General features: G+C 41.8%; 1 protein-coding gene across 1 annotated transcript in view; it reads right to left on the reverse strand.

Moving 5' to 3' along the window:
• The window catches only part of LOC138740258 (A-kinase anchor protein 17B-like), a 26182-nt gene extending 19331 nt beyond the window's left edge, over positions 1-6851 (reverse strand). The window contains 2 exon segments of the mRNA XM_069892623.1: positions 221-985; positions 6380-6851. Coding sequence (XP_069748724.1) covers positions 221-979 — 759 coding nt within the window. The 5' untranslated portion in view covers positions 980-985; positions 6380-6851.
• Positions 6852-16269: the final 9418 nt, after the last annotated feature.

Raw genomic sequence — 16269 nt, forward strand, 5'->3', positions numbered from 1 at the left:
TTAATCCAGTTAAAGTTATACACAGGGTCCGGCACAGCACGACTGTGTCATCTTACATTTCTTCTATCTAGGATGGTCTTGAATCTGTGAGGTGAGAGTCACATGCAGCATGGAACAAGCCTTTCAACCCAACTCATCTATGCTGATAAAGGGTTTCTGGCTCTGTCCACAGAGTCATTCATCATCCTACACGTCAGATGCAAGCTTTTTGAGGTCATACCTTTATGTTGCACGCCAGAGCCTTTCCATCATCGCCTTTGTGCACCAGCTTCATTCCCCGCAAAGATGCCATAGCCCTCTCAAAGCCTGAACACTCCTGGTACTGGATGTAGGCCTCAAAGGTTGGAAGTCCACCAGTGTTCAATGTATTGAACTTCTTTCCTGTCATCTCCTCCCTGTATGGATCCAACATGGGAATGTCAATGTTTCGAATCTCTCCAAATCGTCCAAATACCCTTTGAAGGACCTCTTCCATGGGTTTTTCCTTATTGAGCTGCTTTGAAGAGAGCCACTTGCAAGGCAACCCCTCCATGTGAATGGTATCAGGCCTTTCACCAGGTAAAGTCTCATCCATGCTTTCTGCAGTCTTGAAGAAGGACTCCCAGTCAGATGGGCTTGGAAAGTTGACTTGACTCACAACTGCCAGAACCCTTGCCATCTCATTGATTCCATTCACCTTGATGGTTTTGTTATTAAACCTTTCCCACACACTTTGCACTAAGTTCTTATTCTCAACCTCCGCCTCAAAGCGTATAAATTCCATTGTGCTCCGTGAAACTCTAAGTGACGAGATCTGGTCTGGGTACGCCATCCTCTTCAGGGTTTCCATCAATTCCCAGTTTGAAATGAGCTTTGGAGAGTCCTTGGTCTTGGGGAGTATCACACTGATGGTCAGCCTTGCAATGGGCTTCAAGTACAGACACTGTGGGGTAAAGAGCTCCACAGCATCAGATGTATCAAACAACCTTGTGACAGCCATGGCAAGCTGAAGAAAAATGTTAGAAAGAACATTGTAAATCTCTGAAATAATGTAAAAATCACTAAAATTGCCCCCGAATATATTGTTCTCTTGTCCAAGATGATAAAGTGATACAGGAACAAAAATAGAAAATGCTGGAAACACTCAGCAGGTCAGGCACCACCTGTGGAAAGGGAAACAGTTAACATTTCACTGATGTCTTTCCCAATTCTAAAGAAGAATCTCAGACCTGAAGCATTAACCTGTAACCTTGGGTCTCTTATAAATGATTGGAGTAAATTATTCTAAAATATTTACACATTTATTTTAGATTCTATTGTAATTATACATATATTATGTGGTGTGTTAGAAATGTGTGTGTGCACAGTGGTCGGGAGAAACATCTGGTTGTAATATGTACTGTACAATTAGATGATGTTGAACTTCAACTTATCCCACATATGCTGTCCAATCTGACTGGCATCGTGTCTGGACATTAAATTCTGCAACAGTTGTAAATTTTGAACTTTAAATTTTCCTTTTTCTTGCTTGAAAATATCTACCCAGGTGTGTTAGCTGAATAACCTCTGTGCATGCCCACAAGTTGATAAGAAACATCAAATTTCTCCATCCAAAGTAGCCATGTATGACTTGGCTTGACAGCACCATCTACAAATGTGCTGGCGATACCACTGTAATGGGTGTATAAAAAGGGACGATGATTCAGAATACAGCAGGGAGACTGAAAATTTGGTTGAATGGTGCACTAACACAACTTTACACTCAATGTCACCAAAACCAAGGTGCACATTAACTTCAGAAAGAGAAAACTAGAGGTGTACGATCCAGTGATCAATGGGGGATCAGAGGTGGAGAAGGTGATTAAATTCCAATTCCAGGGAGTCACTATCTCAGAGGACCCAACAAACAAATGTCATCATGAAGAACGTTAGCACCTCTACTTCCTCAGAAGTTTGCCGAGGTTTGGTGTGACATAGGAAACCTTGGCAAACTTCTACAGGTGTGTAGTGGAAAGTTTGCTGACCAGCCTCCATAGGCTGGTATGGAGGCACCTCAGAGCAGAAAGCCCTGCAAAACGTAGTGGACACAGCCCAGAACATCCCCACCATCGAGAAAATCTCCAGGAAGCATTGCCATCGGAAGGCAGCAGCAATCATCAGGATCCACACCACCCAGGACATGCTCTGTTCTTGCTACTGCCATCAGGAAAGAGGTCTAGATGCCACAAGATGCATCCCACCAGGCTCAGGACCATCAGATTCCTCGACAACAAACTCAATCAGAGACTCGTGTAAGGACATTTACTTTTATTGAATTTTGTTCTCTGCATTGTTTTGTTTCTTTACATTTCTCTCTTTTGAATACATATCTTTTCTGAGAACACTTTTTGCACGACTAATAGCAGAAATTCTGCCTGGCCAGCAAGAAAAAGAATCTCAGGATTGTGTGTGATATCATGCTTGTACTCTGACAACAAAATCTGAAATTTGAACATTGAAAATGTAATCATAGACACCTCTACTACTTCCTCTAGCAGAGAATTCCAGATACACACCACCCTCTGTGTGAAAAATCTTTTCCTTCTCACCTTAAGCCTATTTCCTCCGATTTTAGACTTCCCGACCCTGGGACAAAAACTGTGACTATCCACCTTGTGTATGTCCCTCACGATATTATATACCTCTATAATTATCACCCCTCAGCCTTCCTCACTTCAAGCAAAATAGTCCCAGACTATCTAGCCTCTTCTTGTAACTCATGCCCTCTATTTCTGGTAACATCTTTTCTGCACTCTTTCCACTTTAATGACAGCCTTCCTCTGGCTAGGTGAGCAGAACTCAAGACATTCCAAATGTAGCCTCACCAACAACCTGTCCAGCTGTAACATGACGTCCCAACTCCTATTACTCAATGCCCTGACCGATAAAGGCCAGCGTGGGAAACACTTTCTTCACCACCTGCTCTCAGATTAAACCATCTCCTCCTAGTTCTTAATTTGCATGCTATGTTTTCTATTGTAGAGAGCCCATTAACCATTTTGGGCACAGCAGCATTCCCACAAGTAGCAAAGTGGAAACCACCAGATAATCTGTTCAAGAAAGCTGGATTGATCGTTGGACACATTTTTTATGAGAACATTTGGGAACTTCCCTGCTTTTCAGTAGAGTCTCAGAGGAAATTTTATTCCCTCTACTTAGTAAAAAATTCCGAGCCGGGACCTCCATCTCTTTCCCCATTGGTTTCCTACATTTTTGCACTGAAAGCATAAACAGGCAGGGGTTTTTTTAACTTATAATCATTTTTAAACTTAGACGTACAGCACAGTAACAACCATTTTGGCCCATGAGTCTGTGCCACCCAATTATGCCCCCTGTGCATTTCGAACCAGGACCCCCCCCCCGCCCAGGGAAACTCACATAGACTCAGTACAAACTCATTACAGATAGCATAGGATTTTAACCCCGGTCCCGATTGCTGGTGCAGTAAAGGCGTTACACCAACTGTAGCACCCCAAATGATGGTGACATCCATCATTGTGTGCCGAGAAGGACATTGAATAAGTCACAACTGGTCTCAGGGCTGATGGCAAAGGACGGACTGGGTGCCCCCGGTAACGAAAGGTGAGGGTAGGTTGGAAGAACTGGTGAAATAGCATCATAGCATCCATCATCCCCGTCAGAACAGAAGCAGACATCAACAAAATGAGACTATTTGGTTTAATTATTGTCCGATCACATTATTCCAACAAGAATAGGTTCATGGGTGATTACAACACAGCGAAAAGTCATTTTATCTTCTTGTCTTATTGCTACAGTGATCAAAAGTTATTCACAATGTCCCATCTCCTCCCCACTGTGCTTTTTCCTTGATCCATCCAAAATATTTAGGCTGATGAAAATATCATTGTGTGATGAATAATTTTCTTTTTAAATGTGATGTGTTTGCATTCAAAAGGGACATTTCTGTTTCTGATCCCAAATCCCTCATCTGGGGAAATTTCTTGGTCGTGAACATTTACATTTTATAAAGTCCCTCAAATTCAACAGGTAGTCAATGCTGTTTTAAAGATTCCAGAAACTCTAGATTGTAACTAATCTTAGATTTCTTGTAAATGACATAAAAATAAAATCAATGCACATCCTAAAGAGATAAATCTACATTTTAAAAGTGAGGATTCAGATGAAAATAGGATCAACTCAGCAGTTTGGAACTCCCAGTACAGATATAACAATAGGTTGCTAACACTTTATCTCCTGTGAGGAAGCAAGTTATCAAAGTTACAGAATGTACAAGAGAAAGACCAACAGGATGTCGAGCTCACTTGGAACACTTTCAAAATTGCAAAGCATTTCAAAAATCTATACATGCTCTGCAATTAAACATTTGGAAACTGGGACTAAACCCTATCCATTATTTCACAAGCATTGCACCTCAATAGGTTTTGATAATCTTCCCCAAGTTTAAAAGTGCAAGGACAGATATCTTCCATTGGTAAGCTGGACTGCATTGTGTGCTCCCAACCTTCACAAAATGCCTTCACATTTTCATTTGTTGCCAATTTTATTTCCATAGTTTTAGCAGTGGATTAATAGCCAAATGAAAAAAAAAACAACATTTGGTCGTTTTATTCCTGAATGCACAATTTTGTACAATGAAATCTTGTTTAAAAAGACATGCAAAAGAAATAATTTTTTTTTTTGGTGATAATTTAACAATCTTATTTCACCTGACAAAATCTGTTGATATCTGGCACAATGATTTAATTAATGTTGCTCCAGAAACATAGAAAGTAAATACATAGATTTTTAGAGGTATATATCATGGAAACAGGTCCTTCGGCTCAACTCATTCATGCTGTCTTAGTCACCCATCTGTGCTAATGCCATCTGCCTGCACTAGATCCATAACCCACTATCCCCATGTCTTTTAAATGTCATCATGGAAAGATACAGCAGAACCAATGATCTTCCCTCAACTGAAACTTCCTCCAGCTGGATTAAAACATGCACCGACTACAATGCTCTCTGTAACCATAACTTGCAAATTATTAACAACATGGGAGAAAAAGGAGCAAGAATAAAGCACGTGCTTCCTCATGCCTGCCCTGCATTCATATAGTCATGCTTGATCTGCCCCTGGCTTCAGCTCCACTTCTGTGTCAATCTTCCACTGCCCTCATTTACACAATCTCTCAAAAGTGTGACTTCCTCCTCGTGAAATACCTCCAATGATCCATCTCATCTATCCTCTGGGATAGAGAATTCCAAAACTTCACCACCCTCTGCGAGAGGAAATTCTATAAACGTTTTTAAATGGCTAGACGCTTGGGACCATAAAGCCTTGTTGAAGACCCACTCACTGGTAGAAACATCTCAGCTCCTGTTGTATTGCGCCCACTTACGATTCAGTGAGATCATCCCTCGTTCTTCTAAACTCCAAAGAATACAAATCCAACTTATTTAATTGCTTATGACAGGATAACCCTATCATCCTGGAAATTAGCGGAGTAAGTATCGTTTCAATGGCCTCCAATCCTTTTCTTTCAGAAGGAGCCAAAATTCTGTACAGTAGTCCAGAAGTGACCTCATGACCCTCCTGACAATTGGAACAATACTTCACTCTATCTAAACTTCAATAAACCCCCATAACTATTTGCCTTCTTAACCACTTGCAGTCCCTGCCTGCTCACTTCTAGCAATTCATGCACAAGAGTATTGAGATCGCTCTGCACTCATTTGCAATTTATCTCCATTTAACTGATTGCCTTTTAATTCCTCTTGTCAACGTGGATACATGGCCTCACACTTTCCCACATCACGCTCTATTTGCCAGGTTTTCTCCCATTCATTCCATCCTGTTGCAGAGTCCAGTTTCTCAACACATCTTCCATCTATTTGACTGTCAGGAAACTCGCCCACCTTTAGCTTCTCTTCTTCAGCTCAATGGCATTTTAAATATTATCTGATGCCAAACATAATGCATATTTTTGCAGCTCTGAAGCAACAATTACTTGTTACTTTTCCATAACAATTTCTTTGACCACTTGCTTGAATCACTCTGCAAACTCAATGGGTTGAGCACCAAGAGGGAGGGGAGTTTCGGGGAGACCACGGGGTAAAAGTGTTTTTCATACAGGGTTGTGGGTGCCTTGCCAGGGGTGATGGAGGCTGAAACATTTAAGAGACTCTTAGATAAGCACATGGATGAAAACTAGAGGATTCCGAGGAAGGAAGGGTTGAGCTTTTGTTTTGGTGAAATCGTTCTCTGAAGAATCAGTCGAGTGGGGCGCAGGGTCACGAAACCCGCTCCCATGGAGCCATGACTCTGTCCACACTGGGTAGCGGACTTTGGAACCGCAAGCTCGGAATTCCGAGTCTACCCCGTGACCTGCACACTCACCAAAACAAGGAACCCTCTTCGATCGCGAATTCAGGCACGGAAGGTCAAGGCAGGTCCGCGGTGACGGTGAAGCGCCTTGGGCAGGACCATCCTGGAGCCCAGTGATCGAACCCACTCCGCTGGGGCGCTGAGTCTCGACGTGTGTGGAACTTGCCTGCGCCCTGCGCCCGAGAGCCATTCAGCACGGCCAAGTTCGGCGGCTCGCATCGGGCGACCTGCAGCAATGCCACTGGCGGCTGGGGCCAGCGCCCATTCCGATGACCGTCGCTGGGGCACCCGCTGTCAATGCCACCTGCTGCGCCACGGGGCCCCCGTCTCTCGCTCCCCTCTCGTCCTGCCACGACTTGCGATGCCCTTTGCGAAGTGACACCCTCTGAGCAGCAGCAGCTCTGGGCAGGAAATGAAATCACCAGCCGCTGGCCTTGCCACTGCGCCCGGACTGAGCAGGCGCGGCGTCTCCTCTTCCTGCAGCCCCCACAGTGGCTGGGGCAGCATCTCCACGCCTCCTCTCCCAAGCCGGGCAAAGGGTCGCCGGAGTCCTGCCGCACCGCCCACCGAGTCTCGGCCATTTCTGCTCTCTGACTGTTTCTAGCATGTCCCACTCTTCGATTCTTCCCAGTTTTATTCATTCACCACCTTCTCTCCAACGCTTCCACTCCAGTTCTCGAGTCCTCGCCCAGAAAAAGGCCCTTCAACCTGCTGACCAACTTGTCTGTCAACTCGCTGGCCCCTATGCTGATTCCTGCCCTGTCCAAATGTCTTTTAACCCGAGTCAATGAACATCCTACTACATCTTCCTCTGGCAGCAAGTCCTGTCTACTGTCATCCCACGACCTTCTGTGTGAAAAAAGATCCTGCTATTTAAGGTGTCTTAAGAAAGCAGCCTCTATCCTCAAAGACCCCACCATCCAGATCATGCCCTCTTCACTCTGCCACCATCCAGATCATGCCCTCTTCACTGCCACCATCCAGGTCATGCCCTCTTCACGCTGCCACCATCCAAGTCATGCCCTCTTCACGCTGCTACCATCAGGAAAAAGATACAGTCTCTGCTCAAGCTCTCCAGATCCAGGAACATTCTTGTGAATCTGTTTGCAATGCACAAATGTACTGGAGAAACTCAGCAGGTCGCGCAGCATCCAATCAATGTTTTGAGCCTGAGGCCTTCATCAAGATTCCGGAAGAATAAGTAGGTGTGAATAAAAAGGTGGGGAAGGGAAGGGATGAGCACAGGCTAACAGGTGGGATGATAGAAGGAGAGGGGGAGTGAGAAGTGAGAGGGGGAAAGGACAGAAGGTGAAGAAGATTTCTGCATGGACAATGACCTTCAGACACTATCTCACTTTCTCTTATTTTTGCACTAATTTATTTATTTTTAAATGTAATTTTATAGGAATAGTTGCACTGTGACACATGTTCATGTCAATAGTTTCTGATCCTGTAAATGCTGCAGCACCTACTGAGTTTCTCCAGTTCCTTTCACTCCCTTGAACCTGTTTTTCACCCTTTCTGCTAATGACATCTTTACAGAGAGTTTTTAAACATGGAAAGTGAGGCCAATGTGGATCTCAGAATGTCTGCCAGGGATGGGGTAGGAGGTTCTGGACAAGGGGGTGTGGGTATTGGAATGTAGAACATTGCAATACAGGATCAGGCCCTTGGACCCACAATGTCTGCATGGAATATAATGCCCAAATTAAGTGAAAATCCTGTCTGCACCTATCCATCGATAACCTGCATATTCATGAGCATATCTAGAAGCCTTTTACTTTATCTTTCCCACCTCACCTTGTCCTCTAGCTTACCCTGGATGAAAGACTGACTGATCAGTCCCTCTCTTAATGTTATAAACTTCGATGAGATCAGGGAACAGCCTGTAGATCAGAGAGTTCTCTGTCACGTTGCTGCTGGGGATGGACTGTGACAAGGTCTCTTGCATCCTTCTCCACACACCTAGCAAGTCTAAATTCTGCCGAGGTGGGCAACTGTCTCCATTCCACCACAGTCATCTTGGGGACAACATGCTTTGTGGTGATGTTCCTGTTGTACAGGAAGGATGGGCTCCTCTCACCACCAGCCAAACCAAGTCCTGGTGCTTGTTGGTGAGCACTGGCATTGAGGCATTCCACCAGATGACCTGGATGGTCTGCTCAGGGAACCATGTCCTTCGATTCCTTGGTTCCCAGTATCTGCAGAACATTCTGTGCTAACCTCTGCCTGATGGACCTCTGGCCAAAGGTATTTGTCACACAGAGACAGACATCATTCCAGAACTGCTGGAAGACCATCAACTAGGTGAAAGACACCTTTTGGGCTGCCCAAAACCAGTTGGTCTTTCATCACACAGAAATGTCAGTGAGGGAATGCTGCCAACTGGCACATTCCAGGTTACAGCACTACGTGCTGAGGCACACACTGAAGCCTGGCACAGCCAATGAGAGAGTGCCGTGGGGAAGGACCACAATCTAGAGCAGCCATTCTCAGTGTTTTTTGGCTATGGGCCCTTTGGGACTCTGTTCAAGGTTTATGGGCCCAACCCTTTGCCTGTGAAAGTCACATTTTTTTCCTGTACCTCTCTCCTACTAACTACATTTTAAAAAAAATTTTTTAAATATGATTTTAGTCCATGACTCTCCTTATAAATGTGCTGTGGCCCCCATTGAGAACGGCTGATCTAGAGAGTTTCCATTACTGAGCATGAGGGGCTGAGACCCTCAAGCAACAGGGACGATAAGGTGGCAAAGGTCCCAATTAGAAAATGTACAGATAGGACACTAGGGGTGCGAAGAAACTTTGAAAGGTTTTCTTATTGAAAATAACTTATTGTGAATTAAGATAAATTCCTAATTGTAAAAAACTAGCTCCTCCCCTACATTGGAAAGTTCAATGTTCCTTCCACCATTTTCACTTGGCTTCGCACACTAGTTTCTAAAAGCTCAAGTGCACAGTCCCTTCCACAGAAATGGGCCGTTTAGCCCATCTAGTCAGTGTGAAACTATTATTCTGCCTAGTTCCAATGATCTGCACCCAGATCACAGCCCTCCATAACTCTTCCATCCATGGACCTATCCAAAATTTCCATTCGCCACTGCAGCTGGCAGCTCATTCCACATTCTTGCCACTCCAGGCGTGAAGATGGGTTAGGGAGAATGGGGAGATTGGAGCTGAGTCCACTGCCAGATTAGCCGTGTTAGTGGGTGACAGGTCATGGCCCAGGCCTCTGATTTCTCATGTTTACAGTGACACCCATCGAGAAGTTGATCAATGACTGTGAAGCAATTTTTAAAAGTTCTGAGAAAACTGCAGAAGTTTAACAGTACAGAGTCTGGGCCTTGTAGTAAGTGCAGGCGGTGCAAAGCTGGTAATAGGCCCAGCCAGATGGGAAATGTAGACCCCATTTCAAAATGTTCATGAAGACGTTTTGTTATCAGTGCTAAATACATACGATTTATATACATGTACATGTAGTGTACATGATGAACTTACAAGTAACAGAATAAAAGAACTAGAACGAATTTTGAAGGTAATGGCAAGCAATTTTATTCAAAATGTATATAAGACAATAGAGTTCAGTCCTGTAATAAGCACTAAATACAATACGTTCACATTTATTCAGAATTTCAGATCAGAAATGGTTCACTCCTTCACATTCAGAAATGCTTTACGTGCTTTTCTTTGGGCCAATTAATCAATTACACCAGAAAAATCAACCAATGTTGCCTTGTCACTGTTGATATTCAATCCATTCAAACGGTCTTGCACCCTTGTAGACCCAAAGTGTGACTTAATTCATGTTAGGACACTGAAGCTCCTCTCATTAGAGCCCAACTGTTGCTGGCAATGACCGGAAAATGTGCACCGTGATGAGGACATTTGGGAAAAAGTTGCCCAATCTCAAGTTTAATATTTGACTTTAAATTTTCTTCTGTTACACAGCATTGAGTTTCAAATTCACATCAAAAATTATTTTATGATGGAGGAGGAGTCACGTGATGGAGTAAGTGGCCGGACGGTGAACTCCAGCCCTCTCCAGAAAAGTCGGGAAAAACAAAGGAAAACACAAAGGCACAGAAATAAAAGTTAAAGAAAAGTGAGTATAAAGGTGGAAAGAAGATGGCGACAAAAAAAGAAAAATCGAAAGCAATGGTAAGAAGAAAGGAAGAGAAGACAACGGAGGAAGAAGGTGAAGGCCTTACCTGTTCGAAGAGGCCCGCGGTGGAGAGAGAAACCCGCTCCCTCAGGTCGGTAGATAGTGGACTACAAAAATGGCTCGCTGAGCCGAGTAAAAGTGCGCAACCGCGCATGAAAAAAAACACACCGACGGGAGGGGGGACCAGCTGGGGAGTCGATCTCCACAGCCGGCAACGACAGCTGCAGAACACCTGCAGCTGCAGAACACCTGCAGCAAGAAGAGAACACAGAAGACAATGGAAACAAGAAAGAAGAGAAGAAAAGGGCAACAAAGAAACAACAGATGGCCAACCCAGAGGAAGAGGAAGAGTACAGTGAAATAGAAGAAGAAGGGAAAGGCAAGATAAGGGTTGTACTTTCTCTTATTAAAGGATACATGGAGTCATTTAAAGAATGGCAAACACAGGAATTTAATGATTTAAGAAAAAGAATAAACAACACAGAAGAGAAAATGCATAAAATAGATATGACCTTAACAGAAATGGGAAAGAAAATGGACAAGATGGAAGAGCGGGCAGTAGCAGCAGAAATGGAGGTAGAAGACTTAAAAAAGAAATTGGAGGAATCTAATAAAAAAGCGATAGAGACACAAGAACTGTTAGCTCAAAAAATAGATATAATGGAAAATTATAACAGAAGAAATAACATAAAGATAGTGGGCCTTAAGGAAGATGAAGAAGGCAAGAATATGAGAGACTTTATAAAAGATTGGATCCCTAAGACCCTAGGATGTCAAGAACTTCAGCAAGAAATGGAAATAGAAAGGGCACATAGAGCATTGGCCTCTAAACCACAACCACAACAAAAACCAAAATCTATTGTAGTAAAATTCCTAAGATATACTACAAGAGAAAAGGTACTGGAGAAGACAATGGAAAAAGTAAGAGAGGGCAACAAACCACTGGAGTATAAAGGGCAAAAAATCTTCATTTATCCAGATATAAGTTTTGAACTCCTAAAGAAGAGAAAGGAGTTCAATACAGCAAAGGCGATTTTATGGAAGAAAGGGTATAAATTTATACTAAAGCATCCAGCGGTATTGAAAATATTTATACCAGGACAACAAAACAGACTATTCTCGGACCCAGAAGAAGCACGAAAATTTGCAGAACAATTACAAAAATAGACTGAGGGATGAAGACGGGTAATGAAAGTAAAAATGATCACGATTGATATGTATGTGGGTAAAGACAAAAATAGACTGAGGGATGAAGACGGGTAATGAGAGTAAAAATGATCACGATTGATATGTATGCGGGTAAAGAGGTATAAGAGTGAATAGATACAATGTGCATACGTGAATGTATCTGTACTTAGAGGAAAATATAGATAGTATAGACAAGAATTAATAAGGGAAGGTAATGGAATAGAGAGAATAAGGAGGGAATTAAAAGAGTGACCTTTGTTACATATGAAAAGTGAAATCTTTTCTGGGGGGGGCTGGGTGGGGGGAAATAGCGGTCACTGCAAAATCAGTTGACGCTTGCGAGTGGATTCGCAAACCCAAATGGAGAGGGGAGATGTGGTTGTCCGACAAGGGATAAAGGACAACTCGGGAGGGGAAGGGGAGATTGGGGATAAAGAAGATATAAATAGGAGAATAAGGAAAATGTTGGATGTTGTAGGAATGGTGTCTAATAAAGAGTTGAAAAAAAGAAAACAGAAATGGAAAAGGAGGAAAGGTAATGATGGAAAAACGGAAAGAGAAGATAAACAAAGTATAAAATGGCTACGCTGAACTATATGACTTTAAATATTAATGGAATACATAACCAAATTAAAAGGAAGAAACTACTAAATTTACTGAAAAAGGAAAAAATTGATATAGCATTTGTCCAAGAAACACACTTAACTGAATTGGAGCACAAGAAATTAAAGAGAGATTGGGTAGGACATGTAACAGCAGCATCGTATAATTCAAAAGCAAGAGGAGTGGCTATATTAATTAGTAAAAATGTGCCATTTAAAATAGAAGAGGAAATAATAGATCCAGCAGGGAGATATGTTATGATAAAATGTCAGATATATTCGGAGTTTTGGAATCTACTTAATGTATATTCACCTAACGAAGAAGATCAAAAGTTTATGCAAGATATCATTTTGAAGGTAGCTAATACGCAAGGGAACATACTAATAGGAGGGGATTTCAACCTGAATTTGGATCCAAATATGGATAAAACGGGGAAAAAAATTAACAGAAAGAACAAAGTAACCAAATTTATAATTAAATCAATGCAAGAAATGAAACTTTTGGATATCTTTCTTTGGCTTGGCTTCGCGGACGAAGATTTATGGAGGGGGTAAAAAGTCCACGTCAGCTGCAGGCTCGTTTGTGGCTGACAAGTCCGATGCGGGACAGGCAGACACGATTGCAGCGGTTGCAGGGGAAAATTGGTTGGTTGGGGTTGGGTGTTGGGTTTTTCCTCCTTTGCCTTTTGTCAGTGAGGTAGGCTCTGCGGTCTTCTTCAAAGGAGGTTGCTGCCCGCCAAACTGTGAGGCGCTAAGATGCACGGTTTGAGGCGTTATCAGCCCACTGGCGGTGGTCAATGTGGCAGGCACCAAGAGATTTCTTTAGGCAGTCCTTGTACCTTTTCTTTGGTGCACCTCTGTCACGGTGGCCAGTGGAGAGCTCGCCATATAACACGATCTTGGGAAGGCGATGGTCCTCCATTCTGGAGACGTGACCCATCCAGCGCAGCTGGATCTTCAGCAGCGTGGACTCGATGCTGTCGACCTCTGCCATCTCGAGTACTTCGACGTTAGGGATGTAAGCGCTCCAATGGATGTTGAGGATGGAGCGGAGACAACGCTGGTGGAAGCGTTCTAGGAGCCGTAGGTGGTGCCGGTAGAGGACCCATGATTCGGAGCCGAACAGGAGTGTGGGTATGACAACGGCTCTGTATACGCTTATCTTTGTGAGGTTTTTCAGTTGGTTGTTTTTCCAGACTCTTTTGTGTAGTCTTCCAAAGGCGCTATTTGCCTTGGCGAGTCTGTTGTCTATCTCATTGTCGATCCTTGCATCTGATGAAATGGTGCAGCCGAGATAGGTAAACTGGTTGACCGTTTTGAGTTTTGTGTGCCCGATGGAGATGTGGGGGGGCTGGTAATCATGGTAGGGAGCTGGCTGATGGAGGACCTCAGTTTTCTTCAGGCTGACTTCCAGGCCAAACATTTTGGCAGTTTCCGCAAAGCAGGACGTCAAGCGCTGAAGAGCTGGCTCTGAATGGGCAACTAAAGCGGCATCGTCTGCAAAGAGTAGTTCACGGACAAGTTTCTCTTGTGTCTTGGTGTGAGCTTGCAGGCGCCTCAGATTGAAGAGACTGCCATCCAACTTTTGGATATATGGAGGAAACAAAACCCAAAAGAAAAGGAATACTCATACTACTCGGCTAGACATAAAACATACTCAAGAATAGACCTATTTTTGTTATCAGCTAGTATGCAGGATAGAGTAAGAAAAACAGAATATAAAGCGAGAATACTATCGGACCATTCACCCTTAATATTGACAGTAAAGCTAGAGGACATCCCTCCAAGAATGTATAGATGGAGATTAAACCCCATGCTACTTAAAAGACAGGATTTTAGAGAATTTATTGAAAACCAATTAAAAATGTATTTTGAAGTAAATACGGAATTAGTGGAAGATAAGTTTATACTATGGGATGCAATGAAAGCATTCATTAGAGGGCAAATAATAAGTTATGTAGCCAAGATGAAGAAGGACTATAATCAGGAAACAGAGCAGTTGGAAAGGGAAATAATAAACATAGAAAAAAAATTAGCAATGAAGGAAGATACAACTAAAAGAAGAGAATTGGCGGATAAAAAAAAATAAAATATGAAACATTACAAACATATAAGGTAGAGAAGAATATAATGAAGACAAAACAGAAATATTATGAACTAGGTGAAAAAACGCACAAAATCCTAGCATGGCAGCTTAAGACAGAACAAGCTAAGAAAATGGTATTGGCATCAAGGAAAAAAGACAAACAAATTACATATAATCCAAAAGAAATTAAGGAAAACTTTAGAGAATTCTATGAACAATTATACCGAACTGAAAACGAAGGGAAAGAAGGGAAAATAGATGAATTTTTGACTAAAATTGAACTACCAAAACTACAAATAGAGGAACAAAATAAATTAACAGAACCATTTGGAACAGTTGAAATACAAGAGATAATAAAAAAAATTACCAAATAATAAGACACCAGGAGAGGATGGATTTCCAATAGAATTCTACAAAACATTTAAAGACTTATTAATTCCGCCCCTCCTGGATGTAATCAACCAGATTGATGAAACACAAAGCTTACCAGATTCATGTAAAACAGCAATAATTACAGTAATACTAAAACAAGGGAAAGATCCACTCTCACCAGCGTCATATAGACCAATATCTTTGCTAAACACAGATTATAAGATAATAGCTAAACTATTAGCGAACAGATTAGCAGAACAGGTACCGAAAATGGTAAATTTAGACCAAACTGGATTTATCAAAAAAAGACGCATAACAGACAATATTTGTAAATTTATTAACTTAATTCATGCAGTAGAAGGAAATAAAGCACCTGCAGTAGCAGTTGCTTTAGACGCAGAGAAGGCCTTCGACAGAGTAGAATGGAATTATTTGTTCAAAGTATTGCAAAAATTCAGTTTACCAGAGAAGTATATTAATTGGATTAAAGCATTATATAAGGGACCATTAGCGAAAGTGACAGTAAATGGACATGTATCAAAGCAATTTAACTTAAGCAGGTCAACGCGGCAGGGATGCCCACTATCACCTTTATTGTTTGCGCTAGCTATAGAACCACTAGCGGAATTGATAAGAATAGATAATAATATAAAAGGAATAAAAATAAAAGATAGGGAATATAAAATCAGTCTATTTGCGGATGATGTTATAGTGTACTTAACAGAACCAGAACTATCAATAAAAGAATTATATAAGAAATTGAAGGAATATGGAGAAGTGTCGGGTTACAAGATAAACGTAAATAAAAGTGAAGCAATGCCTATGAATAATGCGGATTTCTCAAAATTTAAGAAGGAATCTCCATTCAGATGGCAAATGCAGGCAATAAGATACCTAGGTGTACAAATAAACAAAAATCTAGGCCAATTATATAAACTCAATTACAATCCACTAATGAAAAAATTACAGGACGATTTAGAGCATTGGAAAGATCTACCACTAACACTGATAGGAAGGATAAACTGTATTAAAATGAACATTTTTCCAAGGATACTATACTTATTTCAGGCATTGCCAATACAACTGACAGAAAAATTCTTCAAAGAGTTAAAGAAAATAATAAGGAAATTTTTATGGAGAGGGGGGAAACCGAGGATAGCACTAGATAAATTAACAGAACGGTATAAACAAGGAGGCTTACAATTGCCAAACTTTAAAAATTATTATAGAGCCGCACAATTAAGATACCTATCAGATTTTTATCAAACAAGGGAAAAACCAGACTGGACGAGATTAGAATTAGATAAAATAGGGGAAAAGATACCTGAACACATATTATATAAATGGGATGAAAAATTGGTACAACATAGAACTTCTCCAGTATTACATCATCTCCTCAATATTTGGAAGAAGATTCATGTAGAAAGAAATAAAACAAATTATCAATTACCAAAACTAATATTGACGCAAAATAAGGTACTCCCTTTTACAA

The sequence above is a fragment of the Narcine bancroftii genome, chromosome 8 (genome assembly GCF_036971445.1).
Source record: "Narcine bancroftii isolate sNarBan1 chromosome 8, sNarBan1.hap1, whole genome shotgun sequence".
Lineage (NCBI taxonomy): Eukaryota > Metazoa > Chordata > Chondrichthyes > Torpediniformes > Narcinidae > Narcine > Narcine bancroftii.